The sequence below is a fragment of the Strix aluco genome, chromosome 26 (assembly GCF_031877795.1).
Source record: "Strix aluco isolate bStrAlu1 chromosome 26, bStrAlu1.hap1, whole genome shotgun sequence".
Taxonomy (NCBI): domain Eukaryota; kingdom Metazoa; phylum Chordata; class Aves; order Strigiformes; family Strigidae; genus Strix; species Strix aluco.
Window position 1 is genome coordinate 1,681,492 of NC_133956.1, and position 24,865 is coordinate 1,706,356.

General features: G+C 50.2%; 3 protein-coding genes across 10 annotated transcripts; all 3 read left to right on the forward strand.

Annotated features, from left to right (window-relative positions):
• The first annotated feature begins 1,714 nt into the window (after positions 1 to 1,714).
• Positions 1,715 to 16,660, forward strand: SFPQ (splicing factor proline and glutamine rich). 8 transcript variants are annotated; one of them, XR_012626454.1, is made up of 14 exons: positions 1,715 to 2,485; positions 2,875 to 3,063; positions 3,158 to 3,459; positions 3,573 to 3,668; positions 4,865 to 5,061; positions 5,341 to 5,425; positions 5,715 to 5,832; positions 6,051 to 6,099; positions 6,179 to 6,300; positions 8,940 to 12,132; positions 15,260 to 15,304; positions 15,600 to 15,673; positions 16,175 to 16,244; positions 16,583 to 16,660. XR_012626454.1 is itself a non-coding variant. In XM_074850946.1 (11 exons), the coding sequence occupies exons 1-10, from the start codon at positions 1,835 to 1,837 to the stop codon at positions 15,278 to 15,280; spliced, it is 1,830 nt and encodes a 609-aa protein (XP_074707047.1). In that variant the 5' UTR covers positions 1,716 to 1,834; the 3' UTR covers positions 15,281 to 15,304; positions 15,600 to 16,660. The 8 variants fall into 8 exon arrangements, 1 of the variants encoding a protein (XP_074707047.1); XR_012626453.1 differs by having other exon boundaries at positions 15,600 to 16,244; XR_012626452.1 differs by having other exon boundaries at positions 16,175 to 16,660.
• A 2,775-nt stretch (positions 16,661 to 19,435) lies between these two features.
• On the forward strand, positions 19,436 to 21,023 carry TMEM35B (transmembrane protein 35B). The gene is made up of 3 exons (XM_074850759.1): positions 19,436 to 19,712; positions 20,297 to 20,477; positions 20,569 to 21,023. Exons 1-3 carry the CDS (start codon positions 19,605 to 19,607, stop codon positions 20,697 to 20,699), a joined length of 420 nt encoding a protein of 139 aa, XP_074706860.1. The 5' UTR covers positions 19,436 to 19,604; the 3' UTR covers positions 20,700 to 21,023.
• Positions 21,024 to 22,923: 1,900 nt separating this feature from the next.
• LOC141934848 (platelet-activating factor receptor-like) lies at positions 22,924 to 23,928 on the forward strand. The gene has a single exon (XM_074850629.1). It carries the CDS (start codon positions 22,924 to 22,926, stop codon positions 23,926 to 23,928), a length of 1,005 nt encoding a protein of 334 aa, XP_074706730.1.
• The last annotated feature ends 937 nt before the right edge of the window (positions 23,929 to 24,865 follow it).

Here is a 24,865-nt window from a genome sequence, read left to right on the forward strand (position 1 = left end):
GCTGCCTAGTGTGAATATTTACAGAATAGGTGATTGTTACCAGAGGTCATTTTTATTTCAAGTCCTCATAGCAACATTGATGTTTCTTTGATTTCAAGCCCAGGATAAATACTCATATTGCAGTTACAAAACATGGAATCATGTCCTGGCTTCTACTAGATAACATCGAAATTCAAAGCTACTTTGTATACTTTGGTTAAATTGTACAGATTTTTGCAGGACTGGGAGAATTACATTCTTTATTTCTTTCGAAGGAGGCTAAAAATTAATAGCTCCCTAAAGTACAGTTCACTTATACTTAGGACACAACAAAGGCGAAAACAACCCTTTTACACTCAATATTTTTTGTTGCTTCCTGAACAGACATAACCAGGTGTGACAGGGAGGCGATGCCAGTTGTTTGTGTGCAGTAGGACTCCGTCCCAAATTTCCTCTTCCAGCGCTTTAACCTCTGAGACACCTCGTGGTGGAAACATTTACTGCTCGCAGAGAGGGGCTGACATCCATTTCAAAACATCTTGGGGCTTCCATTCTCCTGCACTTAGAAGTGGTTGAAGTCTTACGGCCAGTACAATACTGATTTGGGGAAAAGATCCATCTATAGCAGATTTTTATTTTAAAAATGTAAAGCCACAGGGAAATTAAATTTGTTAAGAATGAAGTCAGCCTTTGACTGCCCAGGGCTTCACAAATATTTATGAGATTGACTGATAATATTTTATCATACCAATGCAACAGTTACAGTGTCTGTGCAAATAAAACAAACGTGGCTTTCGCTTGGGTTTCACATGGGGTTTGGATCTTCAGACCCGGAACTGAATGTGAAACATCAGCAGGAGCTTGGGAGCATGGTGGGTTGAAACCCTCACGAAGGAAAGCACAAACGTGTCAGGTTGTTCTGATGGTAGCATGTCTCCAGAGCAACACCACTGAAACCAGTGACATTAAATAGATGGAAAAGGACTTTCGGCCTGTTTTCTGTATTAGAATGTGGCATACAGTGACCATAAGTGCTATGAATTTTTACAGCTGCTTTATTTTTCTGCTGAGAGTTCACTGTTTTACATTTTGGGGGACTGACATCCACTTTCTTGTCAGGCGAGGAGGCGGAGGGAGCCGTTACCCTTCGCGGACTGTGGATGGCAGCTCTCGGGGGGAAGCTCAGCGCTGGCGCGTCCCTGTCCAGAGGAAACGGGGTGGAAGTGACACCCCCCCCGGCGGAGCCGGCCTTCCACTGCCGCCTTCCATGAATAAAGGGGAATTTTTTTATATTTGCTTTCAAAGTAGAAGCGAAGGGCTGCCGGCCGTACTAAAAGCAGCCAACCATATTTATTTGAAAATAGAATTATTTGAAATTTTTCCAGCTCACGCCTTTGGCTGCTCAGCCGGGGTGCCGTAAGGCCGGCGGCCGGCCGGCGGACTCCCGCTCGACTGACTCCCCAGGCAGCCAATCGCAAGCCGAACTTCTGTCGGGACTTCGCCTCCCGCCGATCAAACTGTCCAATCAGTACGCAGGAGGTTAACGGATCATCCCGTGCCAGCGTCGGCGGTCAAATGAGCCAATCGGCAGAGGGCAGGGTCCTTACCAATGAGCTCAAAGAGTTAGCGGAATGGGGACATGCTATTGGTGACTCCACCTATCGCTCATCGCCGCCGAGGCCGGTGGATGGCTAACGGGGAGGAGGGGGTGGTTTCCGGGGGCGGGGAAACTATATTAGGGGCGGACAAAGGCGGCGGCGAGGCCGTTCAGCTCGCCGCCATTTTGAGCAGCGGGCTCTGAGGAGCAGCAGTCGCGGCCGGAGCACCTCTCCTTCTCCTCCCTCCACCAACCACCATGTCGCGGGATCGGTTCCGTAGCCGTGGCGGCGGTGGAGGCGGCTTCCACCGGCGCGGCGGCGGCGGTGGCCGCGGCGGCCCCAACCACGATTTCCGCTCTCCGCCGCCCGGCATGGGCATGGGCCAGAACCGCGGCCCGATGGGGGGCGGCCCGCAGGGCCCGGGCGGCCCGCCGGGCGGAGGCCCGAAGCCCGAACCGCCGAAGCCGCCCGCGTCGACCTCTGCTCCGCCTTCTTCGTCTTCTTCAGCCGGCGCCACCACGGCGGGACCTGCCGGCAGCCAGGCCGGCCCGGGAGCGCCTCCGCCGTCCGCGCTGCCCGCGGGGCAGCCGCCGCAGCAGCAGACCCCGGTGTCGGCGCCCTCCTCGGCTCCCTCCGGCCCGGGGGGCCAGCCGCAGCCCAAGCCGAGCCCCAGCCCCACCCCAGCCGGCGGCCCTAAGAAAGGACAAGGACAATCGCCCGGCGGCGGGCCCAAGGGACCGGGCGGCCCCCAGCAAGGGCCCGGCGGGCCGCACAAGGGCGGACCGGGGCACCGCGGCGGGCCGGGCGGAGAGCCGCGCGGCCGCGGGCAGCAACACCAGGGACAGCAGAGCCTCTCCTCGCAGCAGGGCTCGGCCGGCGGCGGCGGCGGCGAGAAGCTCTCGGACGAGGTGAGTCATGGCGTCTCCCCCCCACCCGCCACTTCCCCGAGCCACAAGATGGCGGCGGCTGCGGCCGGGAACGGCAGTTCCGCGCGCCCTCGCCGCCATCTTGAGGGGAGGAGCGCGGGCGCGGGGGGCCCGGGAGAGGGCGAGCGGAGGGGGGGGCGGTGGCGAGCGGAGCCGGCCTGCGGGGACGCCTAAACATAATGTGCGTGTTCCCTAGGTGCCTAGGCAGCTCCCGACTGCAGCCTGAGGGGTCTGTGGCAGCATGGGTTTGTATTCGCTCGCGGCGGCCCGGAGGCGCGCTGGGCTTCCTGGCGGGAGGAGGCCGCAGCTTGGCGGTGCAGGCAGCGGGGGCTGCACGCAGTGATGGCTCGAACTGGTCTGCTTCTTTGTAGGGATTTAAAGCAAACCTCTCTCTTCTGAGGCGGCCTGGGGAGAAGACCTATACTCAGCGTTGCCGCTTGTTTGTTGGGAATTTGCCTGCTGATATAACAGACGAAGACTTTAAAAGACTGTTCGCCAAATATGGGGAGCCAGGAGAGGTTTTTATCAACAAGGGGAAAGGCTTTGGATTCATTAAATTGGTAGGCTTTCGTACTGTGCATTCGTTCGTTTAATTCTCGCGAAATAGTAATACACAGCATGGTTTTCTAAAACTGGATCTTAAACTTTCTTCAGGAATCTAGAGCCCTTGCAGAAATTGCGAAGGCAGAACTGGATGATACCCCCATGAGGGGTCGACAGCTTCGTGTTCGGTTTGCCACACATGCTGCTGCTCTTTCAGTGCGTAATCTTTCACCCTATGTGTCCAACGAGTTGCTGGAGGAAGCTTTTTCCCAGTTTGGTCCGGTGGAAAGAGCTGTTGTGATTGTAGATGATCGAGGTAGATCAACAGGAAAAGGCATTGTTGAGTTTGCATCAAAGCCAGCTGCAAGAAAAGCTTTTGAACGGTGTACCGAAGGAGTGTTTTTGTTGACAACGTAAGTATTTTGCAGCTTAGGATTTTTAGTTTCAAGCTGAATAAAAAGTTGTCAGCTTGTAGTTTTTCAGAATGCTAATTATGGGAAAGTAAAATGAGTATTTTTTTATTCAGCACTCCTAGGCCAGTTATTGTGGAACCATTGGAACAACTGGATGATGAAGATGGTCTTCCAGAAAAGCTTGCTCAGAAGAATCCAATGTATCAAAAGTAGGCATTCTCTTTTGGTATAAAGAATATATAAATGATGTACATAGTATTGTCCCTGACTCTGAAGGAGGTGCGAGTAAGTTTTCAGAAACAGGTTTTGAATTTTGAGTGGTATTTTCAGTTCTTGGTTTTTTGGTAGTAGTTTCTTTTCAGATAATGTAACATACCGATTCGTTCAGTATATTCACAGAGCATTACAGAAGCAAGTTTCTATGTTGTATCACAAAGAAACAGTAAAGACAAAATAGCAGCCCAGTAACATGTTTTTTGATATATGAGAAACTTTTGAAAATTGGACTTCATTGTGTTGAGAGCTGTCATTTCTCTTGAAGCATATCTCATGTTGATGATGCCATAGAGAATTTATGAACTTACGTTTGTGGTATGAAATGAGAAATTAAGTAAAATTTTAACTCATTCCATGGCTAATAAAAACTAGTTGCCTATGGATTTACCTTATGAAGCTGACTACAAGGCATAAAGAGTAGATAAGAGTTTATAGGAGTCTTTTAGGTTAGGATCTGTATATTAAGCCCATTTGTTGTAGAAATGTTGTATTTTTCCAAATCACAAAAGGGAGTGTGTGTGTGTGGGGGGAGATCCAGTCAGTCTTGTATGAGAAAGTGTTCAAAATGACTTGTTTTGATCGAAAACTATAAACAGTTCGGAGGCAGTGTCTTTAAGAAGAGTGTAGATTAGTATAGTGTTCCTAAAACGTTAATATACTTTATATTGCTAATGTATGGAAAGCTTTTGAACTTCCCTAGTTTTGTTCCATTAATTACTGAATCTTAGATTCCAGTTCCTTGATATGACAGCATAAGCTGTTGGCCTTTAGGCATTTTGAAAACGAAGTGAAGATTATTACTTGCCTTTGACACATAGTGCTTTGGGTAAGTTGGCACTGAAAAAAATCCATCTCTCCGTACGCAGTTGTTTTGAGCAGCTGTACCTACTCGGGCAAAGGCCTGTCTTGTTTGAGGATTTTGCAACTGGCAATTGTATTAAATGTTGCTATTTAAGCATGTAAAATGCTGTACTGTTACCAGCATTCTTTCACAGCAAGTTGTGAGGTAGTATTTTCAGGGCTCCTTTGATGTTCCCTGATAATTCTGCTATTGTAGAAGCTTGTGGTCTTGCATTGACCTTCAGTTTCGAGGTTTACCCAGTCTGAATGAGCATCTTCCTTTCTGCAGGGAAAGAGAGACTCCTCCCCGTTTTGCTCAGCCTGGCAGTTTTGAATTTGAATATTCCCAAAGGTGGAAATCTTTAGATGAAATGGAAAAACAGCAGAGAGAGCAAGTGGCAAAAAACATGAAAGATGCCAAGGACAAACTTGAAAGCGAAATGGAAGATGCTTATCATGAGCATCAGGCAAACCTCTTGCGTCAAGGTAATTGGCTCTGAATTTTGTGTCATTTTTTTGCTTTAAAGGCTAGCTTAAATGTATGGCTGTTTTAACAAATAAATTCATGCTTCCTACTGCTACCTTGAGAATTTCAGGCTTGAAAAAGAGCAAATGGTAGTTTTTTAATTTAAATGCAATATTGTTAAGAATAGTGACACTCAGAAGGTCACTGTCTGCCATACTGCAGACGAGGGTGATTAATTCAAATCTGAGTTTAAATCTGATACGAGTTTGTGAAATGGCTGACAAGCTTAATTTCTGCAGACCTTATGAGACGTCAGGAAGAATTGAGACGTATGGAAGAACTCCATAATCAGGAAATGCAGAAACGCAAGGAAATTCAACTGAGGTGGGTTTGGCTTTCGTGGGATTTTTTTCAATGTTACATTTGGGGTTTTTTAAATGACTTATATATGAAAGCTTTTATATTTCAAGAAACACCATTGCTGCTTCAGTTTGTGTATGAAAAATTGAACTGCAGTGTAAGTTTTTCCTCGGAATATTTGAGCATCACAGAGTATCTTCTTTTGCTTAAGTGTAATCATTCAATGCCTTTAAAATTGCATGTGCAAGTGATGTTGATAAGTGTTGAGCATGTTACACTCCTAGTGTTTAACAGTCTGCTTTGGGATGATCAGGCAGGAGGAGGAGCGTCGCAGGCGGGAAGAGGAAATGATGATACGTCAACGGGAGATGGAAGAACAAATGAGAAGACAGAGGGAAGAGAATTATAGTAGAATGGGTTACATGGATCCAGTAAGTGAAATCATGATGTTTTTTGGATACATCGTCGTGTTCAGAAATTTTTTAATGTATTTTCAAGATTGATGTGTTTTGCTTCCTTTAGGTTAGATAAGGCCATGTCTGTGTGTGGGTGAAATGGTAGTAGTTGGCTGTACGTGTGCTTTTATCTCCTGAAAGGTATGGATTTCGGTAGTTGGTTATCCCTGCTAAAAGTTGTTTCTTCTATGCAGAGGGAGAGAGACATGAGAATGGGTGGTGCCACCACAATGAACATGGGAGGTAAAGAATTTTTAATTAATTACTTCATGTGGTTAACTTAGAAATTGCCAGAATATGATTATATATTTCTCTTTCTTAGATCCCTATGCTTCTGCAGCCCAGAAATTTCCACCTCTCGGAGGTGGTGGCGGCATAGGTTATGAAGCTAATCCAGGAGTTGGCCAAGCAGCCATGAGTGGTTCTATGATGGGAAGTGACATGGTAATGTATCCTGTGGTGGCTTTAGTTTAGCACAAGGGAAATGTTGTGGTTGGGAGTTGAGTTCTCTACCAGTGTTCGGATGGTTGTGTGAATTTCACTGTTAACTGCTGACTTCTCTTGTCAGGTATTTAACGTGAAGAGTAGTGTGGCAGTATGTAGTACTAGATTAGTTCTTAACCGTTATGGTAGCTTACACAGTTGGAAATTGTTTGTAAGTGAACTCAAATGTGCTGTTAAGCATATTTGCAATTAACTCTGACTTTATTGGACTTTGGAAATTCTGCGTCACTATTAGGCTTGGAAGGATTTTTTTTATAAATCGTAGAGGATCACAAATTTCATAATTAAAATACACAATGTAGTAGCTTTTCAGTAATTTGACATTCTGTGTTGACAAGAGATTTTTGTTCTCCTTTCCAATGTGTAACATTGCATTTCTTTTCGCCCTTCCAAGCCTAGTTAGGATTGATGCATGTTGGTATGGGTATGCTGTTAATTCAAAAATCTGCGCTCACGTCTATTTAAGCAGCAGATTAACTTAAATAATCAATGGTAAACAGCATATCACTTATTCTGTATGCTGATGTTTGCTATACAAGAGCAGAAATGCTGTTTTTTAGCTTAGGCATGTTCTAGCGATCCTTGACTGTAGCCATTTTGTGGTTCCTATCTCACAAAGGAATGATAGCCCGTTCTTGTTTTCCTGTGTTGGGCATGACTATGTAGGTAGAGTTTGTTAAAGCTACGGCATATCTCATGTTCTGAGGTATGTTTCTAAACTGTACTATTTTTGGCACACTATATGTGTGAACGGGCTTTGAGCCTGCTTGGTGTTATCACACTGAAGCATATGGATGTAGATTAAAGAAATGCTTAATGGGTAGGATGGAAATCTATGTTGACTTAGGTGGCGATATTAGTGTGCTTTCACCCTCCTGAAGGGGTGTATGCTCTGTAGCACAAGCTGAACTAAATGATTTTTGGGTGGGTTTAGGCCTCTGGCTTAATGTGGTGAGCTACCATAGTAGCTTGTCAGGTATCTTCCGTTTTTTTTGGGAACCATATCTTTGGAATGATAACTTTGCAGAGCATCATCGATTCAGTAGACAGTGCCGTTGGCCTTAATGTATCCATATAATCTACTGATAATTAAGCAGTTCCTAAGTTTCCCGTGAACAGTTAGGCAGTCTGTGGTGAATGCTGTGTACATTTTTCTCCTGAAAACCATGGTACAGGTGCATGCTGAACTTGTGTAATACTTGAAAACGTGATATGGTCAAAAGGTGTGACAGTAAGATGGTTTAACTGCCTTGAGTTTCTTAGGATGGGGATCTCTGCCACACAGTGCTGACACAGTTACTGGGCTGATATCTTTTAATCAGAATTGGAGATAAGCTTAAGCTGCCATGCATTAGGCAGAAAGAACCTAGGTAATCTTTCTGAAATTCCTTTCTTGGAAGGATTGAAACTGACTTTCAGAAGTCAGCAACTTGAAGTGTGAATTTTCAGTTGCAGACACTTTTTGTAACAACCAACCTACCATTGTTCTGTTACTTGGTAGTGGAAAACCTGCTGGAAATGAAAGTTTAAAGCTGTCTTTGACTTTATAATTTGTCAGTTCTGTAGATTGAATGCTGGTCACACCTGATACAGTAACTGAATGAAGTACATGCAACTAGAGGTACTAGTAAAAAATACCTGAAGTCTCTGCTTTATTGCAGGGTAATTTAGCTTTTACATCTTGGTGTGAAACCTTTCAATGCTGTGAAGTTGTGAATTTTCCAAGAGCTTGTGATGAAGGTGGGGTGGGAAGGGTGATACTGACTGGATGCACACAGCCCTTTGTGCATAGTTCTAACTGGAAACACTGAATAAATTGTAGTTCTTTGAACACGTTTTGCATATTATGCAGCAGCAGTTCCGGAGTACGTGGGATTTTAACAAATGCAAGTCTTTTGATCGAGCAATTGCGTTGGTTAGGTAAAATCACTGGTCATTAGCTTTTTTCACATTTTTTTTTCTTCTTGCAATCCAGTAGTGCTCACAATCAGTTTTGGTTACTGCCTAAGGCCTCTGCAGTTTAGTCAGCAGACCGTAGTCTTAACCCCATCTTGAAAAGCCCATGGTCTCTATTGCAGCACATGCCATTAACTGGTGAGTAGGCATTCTGTTTACAATGACATTTTATGAATGTCAGCTCATACTTCAGTGAACTGAAGATTCGTTCTCTGGCTAGGCTTATTTGGAAATGACAGTGATGTAATCTAAGCTTTTACTGCACTAAAGGTGAGAAGTTTGCAAGCTATTTGCATTAACTTGGTTGAAAATTGCTAGAGCTCATTTGGAAAAGTTGTTAATTCACATCTGCACTAATGCTTACATTTCTAGCACTGCAGGGAGGATCTGTTCTTTGTAACAGATGTATGAGAATGCATCAAGTGGGAACATACCTCAAGGCATGTATTACAATAAACTAATTTTTAAATTACCCTTTTTTCCTTTCTATGTTCCCGGTACCTGTGGATCGGCTCAATGGTGATTGTATCGACGAACCTTGACTACGGAACCTTCTAAAAATATATACTTAACACACATGGACATCAACTACATATAATGAACTGTTAATTCTGTTCCAATAGCGTCCTGAACGCTTTGGGCAGGGAGGTGCGGGGCCTGTGGGTGGCCAGGGTCCTAGAGGAATGGGGCCTGGAACACCAACAGGATATGGTAGAGGGAGAGAAGAATATGAAGGCCCAAACAAAAAGCCCCGATTTTAGATGTGACCTGTAGTTTCATTCCAGTTTGTTTTTGTCTGTCTTGTTTAGACACCAACTTTTTAATTCTTGCATTTTAGTAAGAAAGCTACGTTTTTATGGATGTTAGAAACTTACTGACCTAATATTTGTAAGTGGTCTGTTTGGGCGAGTACAATTTAATTATGTAATGCAGTGTTTCAAAACAAATTTAGCTGTTTTTTTGATGTATAACGTCCCTAACTTGATGGCAGTGTACCTTGTGCCACTGAATTCCCAAAGTGTACCAACTTTTTTTTACTGTGCTTCAAATAAATAGAAAACTAAATGTAGTAACTCTTCTTGCCATTCGTGGTTAAACATACGAGGCTAAATACCACACCTTCTGCAGTAAACCCGGAGTCTTGAGTTAGAGGTCAAACGAGACCAGGGTGTGGAACTTAGTGAAGAGCGAGATCTCTTCCCGTAATGCCTCTAGCTTAAGATTGGGTCAAATAGTAGCCTAACTTTCCAGTAGGTGCTGATTTTTTGAGCATTAATTGTGCTGCAATAAGGAAGCAAATGGAAATCTTGCAAGTGCTGTAAGATACAATAATTAAAGCTACACTGCAAGCAGTGCAGTATGTAATGAATTTCCTATTTTAGCTACGGATAATGGGTGGTGGGATGGTAGTGCTTAACCACCTTGGCAGTTACTGCTTGGAATCTTTTAAAGACTTTAAGCAGAAGACTAGCAATGGTCATTTTGAAATAAATTCATAGAATGACTTGTATTGGCTGACTTCCTAACTAAAGGATTGTTAATGTGATATTTATATGCTCTTAAGCTGTCTGAGATTACAGGATCTGGCCTTGCTCCGTATTGTATACTTACCTGAAATTGCTTGGCAAAAAGACCAGAAGTGTTACTTGAGTGATTAAGGTTAACTTATGTCCTCATGCTAATTGAGTGGACTAATTTGCATAGTTCAGTATACAATCATTTGTATTATGAGGACTGCAGGAACTATTCTTAAATCATGTAGCTGGTGGGCAAATCCTAAAAACCTGTATGTAAAATACAGAAATTAGCTTGCTTGCATGATGGTTATCGCTCTTTTATTATTGATGTTTGGAGATAATGCATCAAAAGTAGTATCTGAATCTGGAGTTTAATAGTTAATACTACACAGTGCAAATAAACTCCCTTTAAGGTTCTTTTGTAGAAGATTTGATGAATTCGTTAGCTCGCTGTTCACTTTGTTAAGCCCCAGAAGAAGTTGAAAGCATTCTGGACTCCTTGATAAGGTAGTTGCTTTGCTTATTATTTTACACTGTACCAGATAAGCTGGGAACGTGACTTCCCAGTCTAAAATACCTTGGTGTTAACGCAGGATACATCAACCTGCTTGGCACAAAGTAGGTAAACTTATTTTGGCTGTACCTTCACACGATTCCCCAACTACCAAGCATTCTGTGAGTAGCTTTAATCTTCCAAAGATCTTTCCATTCCTTGTGCTAAGCATTGGCTAATTCTAAATTCTATGCTAAATTTTCTCTGCGGTTAAAAGCTTAGTGTCAGATTGCAGTATTTTAGAGTGCAGATGGTCCCTCTTGAAGTACTCACTCTAAGTGCTGTTACTCCTTAAATGAAAAATAGCATGTTGTGAAACGCTGATACCAGGTAACACTGACTTGGAATATTAAGCGCACTAAATAGTGACTCAGCTTGTTTGGTGAATGCTTCTTATTTTCCCAGAAAAGCTTGGGGGTTGATCTGCTACAACAATGAATTGCTATTCAGGAAATTCCGAATTGGCAGTTCCTAAACTGCGGACCAAGTATTTGGGGAGTACTTGTATTGGATACTTAGTTTAAAAATCAGCAGTACCGATGCAATTTGCTTTATTGAAGTGTAGTATTAAATGATGCATATGTTTTCTGGAGGGTGTTCGTGGGACACCCGCAAAAGGTGAAGGTGTCTGAGATGGGGGAATTCTGAACGTAAACATTAAATTAATTTTTTTCAGTTTATTTTTCAGATTACATGTCATTCTTTATTAAAGAGATGCTGGTGCATATCCTAAAGTATGTTCTTTTGTAGTTCTGTAACTTGGAAGAGTGAAGGATGCTGATGTCCTTGTACCTTACAGAGGTTGTCTTTTGGTACCCCTGTTTTGTACGTAAGCTACTGTTGCTAGGTATCAAAAATAGCTGAGTTGCAAAACCATGAATAGTAACTATACTGAAAGATTTAGCAGTTTTCAAAACATCTGAAAGTTTGGTTAAATCTAGCTTTGTTGTAGCTGCATAAGCAGAATTTCTAAAACAAGTTCTGCTTTGAGTTGCATGTATTAAACAGGCATACAATTAACTAGCCAACTTCTTTTCAAGACCTTTTAAAGGTGGCGTCTTAAAAGCTTGCAAACATGTCAACTTTAAAATCTGATAAAAGTTGCTAAATGTGGGAGGTGAGAAAGTTACGTTCCTTTGATCTGTTCCTATGAGGTTTTGGACTTTTTTCATAAAATCAGATTTATATAATTGAATCTTTAAAAACATGTAGAAAAGTGCTTCATTGGTCAGACCTTTTTTGGTTGGTCTGCATCACATAACACATTTTTGTACTGGACTTGGAGGACATTGGCTGTTGCAATTTAGCTTGCTTTATCAAAATTGAGCCCATTTTGACACTTGGATCTCTAAAAACTGCAGCATGTAGAAACTGGTATCGTTATATATATATCTTCACGCTTTCTCAGAAATGAATACAGAATAATCTTCTGGTGTAGACACATTACACTAATCATTTATACAGCTGATGAGAAACTGAAACTGCTTTTGAGATTTTGTGGTATTTTTGTGGTAGAAAAATTCTTGGCTTCTCCTTGGCAACCATTTACTGTGGCAGCAAGTTTTTGCTGGAGTTTGAGACTGCAATTTACACTTAAAACTAGTGGCCTGCTACATAACTGCACTTAGCCAGCATTTCTGCAGTTCATAACTGTGAGGAACGTAGTACCACAAATGGCAATGGACATTAGGACCCGGATGTAGTATTCCTGCTTGCTCCAAGATTCTCATTGCCGACTGCGTACAGGTAGGTAACAAGCAATATAATATAACTTGGTGACTTTCTATGTAATCTTATACTGTGGGTATTCTGACATCACACTTCTGACTGTGGAATTACAGTGCAGCACTCTTCATACCTGTATGTTAAGCTTGCATCAAAGCTGCGTGGTTTTCGGTTTTAAGCTTTGTCTTGTTCAGGGTCAATAAGCAACTTACTGTGATTCTTAGATGAGTATTTTCAGACCCGATTCCTTTGTATATATGACTCGGCTTGTGTGGGTTTTTCTTAGTTCCGATGTAACGAAGATACTCTCAGATGAGCTCTGTGGGGAAGAGGGAATGTGATCTTACACTCAACCAGTCAACTAGGTGCTATCAGTGCCTAGAAAAGGACTGTTTAACCTTTCTGTAGTGACAAAATGGCCCATCTGCAGCGCATCCCTCTGTAGAGTCTTGGCTCGGTAGGAAATGCGTTAGCAATCACTGCTCTAGCCTTGTGTGCACTACGTGATAGTCACTTAAAGCTTGCTAATACAGTCAGCTTTGAGACTGGTGTGGAGTGGTTTTGAGGACATAAAATGAGTGCTCGAATTAATATCCCCGTGAGTAGTTTCATAGAGCTTATTGGACATTTCAGTTGTCTTTATTTTAATCTTTGACAAGCATAAAACATTCCTCTGCCTTTAATTGACAGTGATGAGATTCTGTATTTCTGCCTTGTAGAGTCATCTTGGTAGTGTAATGCTCAAGTTCATTTTTCATCAGTCTTGGGGATGTAATTCTAAACTCTTCATTACTAGAAATACCGAACGTAGTGTTTCAGGATTAACATGCTTACATTTCCAGACATCCAGACATGCTGATCTCCAGCTCTTTTGCATTAGCTCTTGAACCTGAATTACGAGGTCCCTTGTTTCAGCACATGATCTAGCTCTTGTCTGGTGTTCAGTTTATTTCAGAGGTGTTGTAATGTGTTTTCCTGCTTGTTCTGCAAAGTTCTGCTTTGCATACTTGTTTCTGGTATTATTGTCACATTTGGACCCTTCTGTGTTATCTTCCAGGCAAGACTCTTGCTGGTGAACAGGGGATCTGCTGGTCAGCCTTGCCCTCTGCTGTAGCTATCTTTTTCACGTTCCATTGAAAGCTTGAAGTAGCAGTTGCTGCACCTTCAGATCATGACAACAGGTCTTTGGTTACACCTCAGTGAGTGTAGCCGAACTCTAGCTAGTCAAGCGGTGACACCACTTGTCACAAAGTCAGTTTGGCTTTTCGTGATGGCTTACTCTTACCTGTGACTAGAATTCAGTAGCAAAACCGCTGGCAGTATGCGTACTGTCACGTAGCAAAACTGAATTATTAATCTTTAAACCAGTGCTCAGATCTGACTAGTTTTTCCAGTGTGCTCTGGATACTTGACCTGCAGGAATGTCATGGAGGGGTTATTGGCTCATCTGCCTCGTCCTATGTACTTGAACTAGCAGGTTTTTGACACTCTTGGAGCAAGCAATTTGTGACTGAACCATGGGTCTCATACCAGCTCTGACTGTCTGCAGTAATGAAACTTGGTGTGGTAGATAACTTAAAAGCAAATAGACATGTCTGCTCTAAGTCAGTCTGTAACAAGTGGGTACAATTAATGACATTAAAGTGCTTGCATTGTGTTTCATCTTGGTTTTATCTGTGTGTGAAATACACTTTTTCTCAAAAGCTTATCTGAAGCTCAGAAGTGTGGTGTCAGAATACATATGCGTACCTGCTAGGCCCTCAGATCCAGATACTGGTGCTGTCAGGAGAGAGCACAGCATAGCGTGTATGGGGGCTTTACTGTAACATTAAGCATACAAAGTGTTGATTTGCTTGCAGTTTTCCCCATAGCTAAACACTGAGGCCTGTGAGTAGTTTTAGGACTCGAGCAGTAATGGGGTTGCATGTCTCTGTTAATCATTGCCAGCTGCAGTGACATGATCAGGAAGGCCAGTGTTTCGTTCCATTGTGTTAAATGAGGCTAAGCATGCTGGAAAGGATGCATAAAAAGTATGCTGTTCTGGGTAATTACTTGGCTTCTTCCACTACTACTAGCAAGTTTGGAATCGGCTAATTAGCTTCAGATTTTTTTTCTCTCCATACCAGCTAGTGGGGCTCTTAAATAGCTGCTTACTGGAAAAGGCAAAAAGGGAGGATTGGCCTTCTCCCACCTCTGTCATTGCTGCTAGATAATGATTGACATGTTAGGACTTGGCTGTGCAATCCCGCAGTGGTCTGTGAATACCCCATCTCTATAAATGTTGCTTCTGAACACCAGTACTGAAGAGCTAACTGGGGAGGGTTGGGAGGAGCGTGGCTAGAAGTGAATCTGGAGTGTTAAAAGGATGCACAAAGATATAGTATCCCTTATGCATGGTGTTTGTTGCTATGGCATAGAAAACAAAACGTGCATACTATACTTCTGCTCCTGAGGGCCATGATAAAACCCAGGTGGTGGGTTTGAGACTAATCTTGAACTTCGCCCTGCCTGGTCAGATCACGCTGACCATGGTGTGATTTGCCTCCCGACCAGAGGTGTGCACAGAACCTTGTACTACGTCCCTAGCTGCTGACCAGTGCAGTTTGCCCTCAACTTAGCTACAGCAAAAGGGTGGGTCTTCAGAAGGGAAGAACCTGTTGCCGAGAATAAAAGCAGTAGGCTGACAGTGCTTAACCTCTTAGTGTCTTCCTTTGGCTTTTGAAGCACTTCTAGGAGTCCAGGGCCATTGCACTCCTTCACCAGGGGGAAGAAAGAGCATTACTACAGCAGACAAACTAGGGTAAAATAGTTGAAGTAGCTTGACAAAATTGTTAATGCCTTCACATAAGGGATAGTATACCTCTGGCTGCAATCAAACTTCATTGTACTCAGACTGGTGATTTACGGTTTGTGCTCAGACAAGGTGCAGTTCTTCAGTCAACTACCTGCATATTCCTTCATCTCTTTACAAGTGTTTAGGTTAGCCTATTTCTGCCCCTTACTCTTCCACTTAATATTTCGGAATAATTTGTAAATTCCCCCTCATAACTAATCAGTCCATGTATCTTAAAACCTTATTTTTAAGTTAGTTTGAAATGGTCAGAATTTTCTGTGTATTACTATAATAACTTCAGTTGTTATCCTTTAGGTGAAGATGAAAGCTGAGTGAAACTGGAGTGCTCATCCATGGGAAGTAAGCATACCTTCCAGTCTTGTTCTGAGCGGGTGAAATAATAAAGGCTTCTGAACACTTGATGTTCAGTCCCTGGGTACCTTTGAATTGGTGAACATTGGGAAATGGGTACGAGTGAATACATGAAACGGGTAGGGTAGAACTCGGTACCCGCTGTCAAGCCGTGGGGTTAAGCACCCAGGCTCCATCTGGGCTCGATACCTTGACAGCAGTGGTTAAAAATACCTTTCTAGACGTGGGTTTGTACAGGAGATTTCAAAATCACTGTGGGTATAACTTCTGAATATTTTTGCAGTTTGGGAGCTGAGCATGAGCACATCCAGCACGATGCCCAGTGGTATGTGGAGGGCCCAAGATAACAAGGAACAAGTAAGTAGATCATGTCCTTATGCTGCTGTAAGAGCTCGGTAGCCCATCACCCTGTGATGTATTGTGTAGTTCCTGCCTGAAATTTGCCCTTGTAATCTCAATTTTATAGAAAACTCTTGAATCTTCCTTTTGTAGAGCCAAGATATAACCGTTGTTTGAGGCTTTTCAGCCCTGCAGCATCAAATAAACTCTGTCCTCTGAATGCCATAGGTGGTCAGACAAGAAATAACCAGTTCTACATTCAGGCTTCTGTGATTGGGGTGGGTGATGGTCAGCAGGAAGGAACAACAGAGCAGCTGCTTCTCAAATGTTAATCCAACTACGAGTTGTTAAAAAGCTACTTTTCTGAAATACTTTAGTGAACATTGAACTTCCAAAATAACCTGGAATATAAATTAGCACATACAAGAGCACGAGCAGATAGTGGTTTAGGGAAATGAACTAACTTGCAGAGCTGGAATTAATGACATTTTCCCTCTAATTTACCACTAAAACTACAAGGGGGAACTTCAGCTATCTAAAATCTTGTGTGAGGAGCAACATGCAAAGTACCTTAACTCAGGAGTGATGGGTAAGTAGCAGCTTAGATGTGCCACGACTGAAACTGTAAGACGTGAAGCCAGCGAGATTCAGTGGGTGAGCTGTTGAATCGCGTGTGATTTGTCACCGCTGCTCTTGTTTCTAGGGTAGTAAAACACAAAGCCCTTTCCTGTCCTTGAAACGTATGAAATAGGTGAAAGTGAATGTTATTAATTTAACCTCAAGTCTGACATGGGAATTTTTGATTCTAGAGAACCTTTGCTGGGTGCATGGCCTGTTGTGGTGTGCTGGTTCCCTTTCCCTGTTGTCACGTGTGATTTCTGCTGGTGTTCTTAATGTTCTTGCTAACCGTGTGCTTTGCACTTGCAGAAGAAGGTGGAGTCTGAATGCAGTGAAGAGGAGCCAGGAACATACGATTTTTAAAAATAAAATATTTACTTTTTTTTTTACAATGACTTCTGTTTTATTCCAGAGTGTATTCAGTGAGTAAGCAATCCGTTCAGTGTAACGTAGGGATGGATTTGAGAACCTGCCACAAGTGAGGCTGTGGAAGGGGACGCAGAACGCGCCTGGAGTGTGGGAGGGTGAAGGGCCCAGGTCCTGAGTGGGAGGGATCCTGCTCTGTGCTGTGCTGAGCATGTGAAAGTTAACCACACGTAACCAATGAAACCCCAACAACCACGTAATACAGGATCTCACCCTGCTGGGGTTGTGCCATGGGCTTCCTCTCGTAGTTAAAATGCCCTGGTTTTCAGGCCAGCTCTGTGCCTGGCCTCTGCAGCCAGAGGTGCTTTTGCTGAATGACCAGCTGAATTGGTTTTTCTAAGTTACATTTGCACCTCAGCTAGTTTAAGTCTGGAAGTTTCACCCATTCCTTCCCCCATCTCGAGTCCTCCGTACTGCTGTATTTTTAGATCATAGAATTCTAAATGTTTACATGTGCCTGGCTGGTTTTCAGCAGTTTTCTTGGTGATGGCTGGAGTAACTGAGCCTGAGATGTCAGAGTTAGGGCTCTCTGCGAGCCAGGAAAGTGCTGGTCTTACCTCTGGCAGCACACAGTGCCGCGGTTCGTATCGCTTCATCTGAGTGTGGACAGCTGTACTGCGTACATAGTTCATTTATTAAATGTAATCCTCTGTTCAAATACCAAGTAGTTTAATGTGTTAAAATGTGCCAGCGGTAGGCTCTGTTCATCCAGCTGCGTGCTAACAAGGTTTTCCCCTACAGTGGCCTGAAGAGTCACAAACACTTGGCACGGAACTGCCTTGACAGGCTAGAAAGATCGAAATAAATTGGATTTAATGTGGCAAACTCATAGAAAATACCGGAGACGTGTCTGGGTGGCCAGTGGTGCAGGATTGGTGCCTGGCTGGAACACGGCTGGCCTGTGCTTTAAATCCCAGCCAGGAATATGTTTGGCTTTGGTTGAAATGTTTGTTTACTTCCCTCGGGGGAAGTTTCGTTAAGGAAATGGAGTAAGGGTGGTCCCAGCTGCTGTAGCTGCGATTCTGCTGTTGACTTCCTGATTTTCTAGCAGAGAGGAGGGGGGATGTGGAGGGAGGGGTGCGGGGGGGCTCTGCAGTGGCTGGGAAGGTTGGTGCCGTGTTAAAAGCTTCTACCTGCTGCTTCTCCCTTTCCTGCAATCAAGCGCTGGGGTATGGGACCATCTCGGGCGTTTTGCTCTTTGATTTCAGTGCTTTGGGGGATTGTCTGGATTCTGAAAAGGCTTCAGCCAGGAGAGGTTTTGTGGTTCCTCAATAGCTGCGCTGCAAGGGGCTGGGTTTTGGTGTCTTTGTCTCCACAGCTGCTGCAGGCTTAGGCAGCCTTTTTTTCCATCAAATTCTGTTATTTTCCAGTAACTTGTCCTAATTTCCACTGTTGCAGCATCGGCTGCTTTCCCTGTGAAAGCGTTCCAGCCCGAATGTGATTCCAGCATTCAAGGTGCTGAACTTCACCTCCTACAACTCCTAAGCAAACCCGGTTTTGCTGCTTTCCTGGAAGGGCTGTGGTTGGGAAAATGGCAAAAAGCCCCAATTTCTGCTCAGTGACTGGCACAGGTTTTCCTCTTAACAGCTGGGCACCGCGCCGGGGGGGGGTTACTGTCCTCTGGCTGGTGAAGTTGGGCACCTGCTTCTACTAAATATTTCATTAAGTAGCTCTAATTAAAACCAATCCGAGATGGAGGGCAGGCCCCAGGCACCGTGTGCGTTGTGCCCAAGTCCTGTCCCAGCTGGGCACCAGCGTTTATCTGCTGGGGGGGGCTTTGCTGGGCCGGGCTTGGGGCTGGTGCGGGCAGTGGGACCCCCTGGGGCAGGATGGGGACTGGGTGGGGGGGGGGCAGCGCTGGACTGGGTCCTGGCTGCCTGGGAAAGGCAAACATGCTGGGAAGTGGTTTTGCAATATTTGCACAAAAATGGGGCCTGGCAGGGAGCGGGCCCGGCCCTGTGGGTGGGGGCCAACCCCCCCATGGTGGGGGGAGCTGCTGAGTTTTAAAGCAGAAGGAGGATGATTTCTGCGGGTGGGGGGGCCCCGGAGCCCTTGTTTGGGACCCATTTGGTCTTTTTTATGCTCCTTTTCCCCCCAGGGGCCTTTCCCAGACAAGGGCTGGAGCCTGCCCTGGCCTGTTGCTGTTTATGGTTCCTGGGCCTGCGCCGGGGCAGGGAGAAGCTCCAAATCATCGCGAGTGGCTCCTCGGCTGCCAGGAGTAAAAATAGTCCTGCCGTAAAGCCGGGCCTGGCTGGCCGTGCCCCCCGGGTCGCGCTTCCCGCTGCCCGGGAAACAGTTCCTGCTCCTTCGTGATTTAGTGGCGTTAAAAAAATATTTCCACTTGAATTACAATAACGTGGCTGTTCTCACCACCTTTTCCAGGAGCCCAGCCTGCGCCGCGGGGTGCGGGCGGTGACACAGGCCTGGGCACAGCGACAGCCCCCTCCTGCACCCCAGCCCGGCCCCCCCCCGCCAGAAGAAAATCCCTGCGGCAGGTCCCGCGTTTGCCAGCTCCCTGCCTGACCCCGCTGCGGGCAGGGGGGGCACCGCGGCCCTCCCCAAGCCGGCAGCACTCTGGGTGCTCACGTGGAGCTCAGCCCCTTCGTGGCACCCACAAAACCACAACTGTGGGGTTTTGGGGGTTTTTCTACCGTTTTTTTTCAACCAGTTCTGGTTTGGTGGGAGGATGGTGCTGGCTTGGGGGGGGTTCACAGCCTCGGGGGGGGTGAAGCTGCAGGTTTAAGCACCCCCTGCCCCAGCAGCACCCCACGGCTGGGGGGGTCCCTGCCCCTGCCGGGACGGAGCAGAGCTCGGCTGACCCCGGACAGGTTGGGCTGGGCTGGGCCTTGGCTGAGCCGGGCCCCGCAGTCCCGCCCCCGTCCCCGCCCGCCCGCCCGTCCCCGCCATGGCGGCGGCCTTCACCGCCCTCCGCGTCCTGCTCGGGCTCTTCTTCCTGCTGACGGGCGCCGTGAAGCTCTCGGACCAGCTCTCGGCCGACCTGCACCGGCACATGGTGAGCGCGGGCACGGCTGCGGGGGGGGACGAGGGGCTGGGCTGGTTCAGGGGGTGCAGGACCCAGCCCCTGGGGGTGCAGGGCTGAGGCTTTAGGGGGGTGGATGAGCCCTTTGGGGTGCAGGACTGAGCCCTTTGGGTGCTGGAGTTCAGGGCTGAGCCCTTGGAGGTGGAGGGGAGCAGGGTGGGGTCCCGGGGTGCAGGGCTGAGCTCTTCGGGGTGCAGGGATGAGCCCTTTGGGGAGGGGGAGCAGGGCTGAGCCTTTCCAGAGAAGGGGACAAGTCCTTTGGGGTGCTGGGGTACAGGGCTGAGCCCTTGGTTGAGGGGGGAAAGAGTGCTGAGCCCCTCGGGGTGCAGGGCTGAGCCCTTGGAGGTGGAGGGGAGCAGGGTGGGATCATGGGGTGCAGGCCTGAGCCCTTTGGGGTGAGCAAGCCAGAACCCCTCGGGGTGCGGGGCTGAGCCGTCCCGGGGAAGGGGCTGAGCCCTTTGGGGCGCAGGACAGAGCGGAGCAGACCCCGCCGAGGGGGGGCTGTGCCCCCCAGCCCCGGGCTCAGGGCAGCTCCGCTCCCCTCCCGCCCTTCCCAGAAGTCGCAGTTCGTGCGGTTCGCCGAGGTCTTTCCCCTGGCGGAGTTCGGGTTCGTGCCGGAGCCGGGCCGGTACCTGGCGGTGGTGGGCTGGGTGGAGGTGGTGGCCGGGCTGCTGCTGGCCTTTGGGCCCCAGCTCCTGCAGGAGATCAGCAACTTCGTCCTCAGCGTCGTCATGATCGGTGAGAGCGGGCGGGCGGCCGCCGCCCCGCGTGGGGTTTCGGGGGACCCTCAGGCAGGGACCCCAGTTCCCACGCTCTGCTCCTCGCCCAGGTGCCATCTACACGCTGCTGGTGCTGCGGGAGCCCCTGGCCATGTGCGCCCCGGCCACCCTCTGCCTCGGCCTCCTCCTGCTGCTCAACATCCGCGGGCACGCGGACCCCCCCAAGCCCAAGTTCGAGTGACCGGAGGCGGGAACAGACGCCTCGGCCGGCGGGAAGCGATGCCCTTACGGTATTTTTGGGGGTGACGTTGCTTCCCGCGGGGTAACTTACTGCTGAGGCGTGTTGTGTCCTCTCCTGCTGCTGCCGGGGACCCTGGTGCTGGTTGTCCCCACGCTGCGGGACCCAGAGTGGTGCCTTGGGCCGGTGGCCGCGCCGCTCCGGCAGCTCCGTTGCTAAACTCGCACAAGGTGTCCGGCTCTTCCCAGCGTTTGGCCACGCCGGGCTAGGGCTGGTTCTGCTCTCTTGAGGGCTTTTATATTTTGGAATAAAGCCTCTTGTTTTTCATGTTTTGCTTCCCCTGTTTATTTCTGCCTCCCCCCACGCTGAGCCACAGGGGCTGAGAGGACATCGCGGGGCTGGAGGCCCCAGTCCCCTGGAGCAGAGCCTGGGGAGAGGCCTGGGGACAGGCAGGAGCGGGTGGCAGCTGGTGCGGAAGGCAGACAGCCGGTGGGGGGAGCCTGAGCGGGGGCAGGAGCCCCCCCCCCCGGCCGCCTGGAGCCACCCAGCAATGTGCCAGGCCTCTTGCTGCACATCCAGGGGGGTGATAGCATGACCCCCCCCCCAAACCCTGTGCCTGGGCAGGCGCATGCTTTTTGGGGATCTTGCTCCAGTGGGGCCCAGCACCCACAGGGACCCCTCCAACACCCAGGATGAGCCCCAAGATCGCATCTCCCAGCAAGACAGCTGGGGTGGCTGTGGGAGGAGACTGGCCATCTTGGGATGAGCAGGGGGGTACAACATCCTTGTACCCCCAGCGGGACCTGAACCACCTTGGGGTGGCACCTTTGGTGTCCCACAGGAACATCCACAATCTGCAGGGCCACGCAAAGCAGCGAGTCAGACGTTCACAGAGCCTGGGGGGGGCCCAGGGTGCTGCTCCCCTAAGTCCAGCTTTGAAGCCAACAAAAGAGCTGGGAGGAGGCAGATTCCAGCTTTGATCCCTTTTGGGGCACCCCCCTTTTCCCCCAGCTGCTGGGTGCAGAAACTTGACCCTTCGCCACTTTCATCCCAGCGTGGGTGGAAAAACGGCCCTGGGAAATGGTTCTAGATGGGGCTGGGGCCCCCACGTGTACCCCCAGCCCCGTCAGCCGGCGCGGGGGGTCTTAGCATGGCTCCAATGGGGAATCCCCCGTTACATACACACGCAGGTGCTCTCCCCACTCCAGCTGCTGTCCCACAGGCACTAACCCCCACCGGGGCTCAGGATGGCGGGGGGGGGGGTGGGGTGGGGGGGGGTGGAATCAGACAGCCCCTGCCTCCCCCAGCACTTAAGCCTTCCCCAGCCTGGCTGGATCAGACAGCGAGGAGCAGCCGGAGAGGACGCAGCCAACCCGGTGTGGTAAGTCACCAGCTCGGTGTGGGTGAGATGGAGCATCCCCCACGCAAACAGGGGTGGGGGGGAAAGGGAAAAGGGGACCATTGAGGGAGCGGGGGGCTCCTTGGGGGTCTGCGCTGGCTCCACAGAACCACTGAAGCCCACCAGGATGAGCCCTGAATCCCCCCCTGCCCCGGCAGCTCCTGCCCTCTGTGCCTCGGCCCGGTGCTGGGTGCTGCGTGTGCCGAGTCGGGCGCTGCCGTGCTGGAAAGCACCCGCTGGGTGACTCAGTGCTGTCGGGGAGGTGTGGGCAGGCGGCGATGGGAGGTGACATCGCTGCAGCCCTGGGATACAGCCATTGCGGCACAACCTGGTTTGCCATGGCCAGGACCCGCGAAGAGTGGGGTGGCAAATGTGGGGGGCTGCCAGCTTGTACCCCCCTCTCCATGCCCGAGGTCTCTCCCCTCCAGTGCACGCAGAGCTGGTGGGTGGCCTCCCCAAGGGTGGGCTCTGCGGGGGGATTTGGGGTGCTGGGAGCGGGGCAGGCACATGGCTGCATCAGAGGTGTTAAGCCCCCCCAGCAGCACCTCTGGGTGCCACCGGCCACGGCTCTGCCCCTCATGGGCGGCTGGTCGTGGCCACTGGGCTCCCTCATGGTGTCGGGGACGTGGCTGGAGTTGGGTCCCCAAGCCTCTTCTCTCCGAGGAGCCGCGGAGGCTGAGCCGATCTGGCAGATGATGGCATCCCCGCGGAGAGGCTCTGCCACCGGTGCCAGCGGAGAGGTGTTGGGGTCAGTGTCCCTTCCCTGTCCCTGAGGGCTGTGTCAGGGCCATGCTGCTGACTGTCCCCTCGTCTTTGCAGGAGGCCGGGATGAACGGCTCGGCGCTGGGGCCGCTGCCGGGGGGGCACCCCAGCGAGTGCGTGCCCAGCGACCCGGTGCAGTTTGTGCTGGTGCCCGCTGTCTACTGCCTGGTGCTGTGCGTGGGGCTACCGGGCAACCTGGTGGCCTTGCTGGTCTTCCTGCAGAGCGGCAAGGTGAGGAAGGCCATCCGCATCTACCTCATCAACCTCACGCTGGCTGATATCCTCTTCAACCTCACCCTGCCCCTCTGGATCCCCTATTACCTGGCCGGGGGGGACTGGCTGCTCTCGGAGGCTGCTTGCCGCCTGGCTGGGGCCGCCTACTACCTGGCCACCTACAGCGCCGTCACCTTCATGGCACTCATCAGCTTCAACCGGTACTGCGCGGTGCGGGCGGCGCGGCGGGAGCTGCCGCTGACGGGGCACCGGGGGGCCGCGCTGGCCTGTGCCCTGGCCTGGCTACTGGGGCTGGGCTGCGCCGTGCCCACCCTGGCCGCCCAGCAGACCTTCCCGGCCCGCGCCGGAGCCACCGCCTGCTTCGAGCAGCACGGGCGGCAGCGGGGCTACGCCTACGCCATGGTGGGCTTCTTCGCCGCCGCCTTCCTGGTGGTGCTGGGCACCTACGCCTCCATCGCCCGCGCGCTCTCGGTGCCCACCGCCGCCTCGCCGGGCTCCCACCGGCAGCAGGCGCGTGCCATGGTGCTGGGGATGCTGCTGGTCTTCGTGGTCTGCGTGGCCCCTTACCACCTCACGCTGGCCCCCTGGGTGGGCAGCCAGCCCCCCGTGCCGCTCTGCGGACCCCCCGCCGCCCTGGACGTGCTGCACGCGCTGAGCGTGGCCCTACTCAGCCTCAACAGCTGCCTCGACCCCCTCGTCTACTGCTTCTCCATCCGGCGCTTCCGCCATGACCTGGGACGGACCCTGCGCAAGATGGGCCGCTGCCTCCCGCTCTCCCCGCCGGCCCCCACCGGGCCCGTGCCCAGTGCCCGCGCGTCCTCCTTCGCCTCCTCGTAGCGGGGTGGGCACCGGGGTCCTGCCCCCGCCATAGTCCTGGCAGGACGGGGTCCCTGGTGCCAGGGTAGGGATGGGGAGCAGTGTGGGGGGAGCTCTGGCTTCCTGCACCCCCTCCTCCTCCCACCGCGTCCCCACCGTTTCCGTTCACGCACGCATCCTGCTCTCCGCACTCGCAGGCGCTGGGGGGGCTGAGCCGTGGTGGGACGTGGTGAGGCAGGACGGGGAGGGATGCCCAGGGCTTGGTGTCCCCTCCCGGGGGGGTCTCCATGATCAAAGACACCCCGTGGCCTGAGCCAGGCTGCCCGGGGGGGGCTGTTTTGGGGCTCCGCGGCCGCTCCCGTCCCGCAGCACGCCCGAGCCTCGCGCCGCGTCCTCCTGCTCTCAGGATTAAAAATTAACGAGCCAAAGGCTTCCCCAGTCTCTTCGCCGGCGGGCGCCTGTGTCACACACCGAGCAGCAGCACCAGCCGCTCCCGCGCCCCGGGGCAGAGCGGGGTGCAGGGCAGCCCCCGGCCCCCCCACCCCCAGCCCCCCAGCCCCGCTCCCGCAGCATCCTGCGCTGGGGGGGCTGCTGGGCCCTGTTCCCCCCCACCGCCTCACCCCAAACCCCATCCCTTGCCCTGCCCACGGGTGCGTAGCCGCGGTGGGCTCAGCGCAGCCCCCCCAGCCCCCCGCTTGCCGCCCCCCTTCCCGGCGAGCCCCGGTGCGGCGGGGGCGGCGGAGCTGGCGCAGGGCCGTGGGCGGCTGCGTGGGAGGAAGATGGTGTTTTCCCAGCCCTGGCTCGTTCCTGCCGCCGCCGCAGCCCCGCTCCCCCGCACCACGCGGCCCCGCGGGCTCTGGGGCGTGCGGGGGCACGGGGACAGGGTGGGGGACGGGGCGCATCCGCTGCCCCCCCCCCTCCCCAACCGGGGCTCTCGCCCCCCCAGCACAGGGCGGCT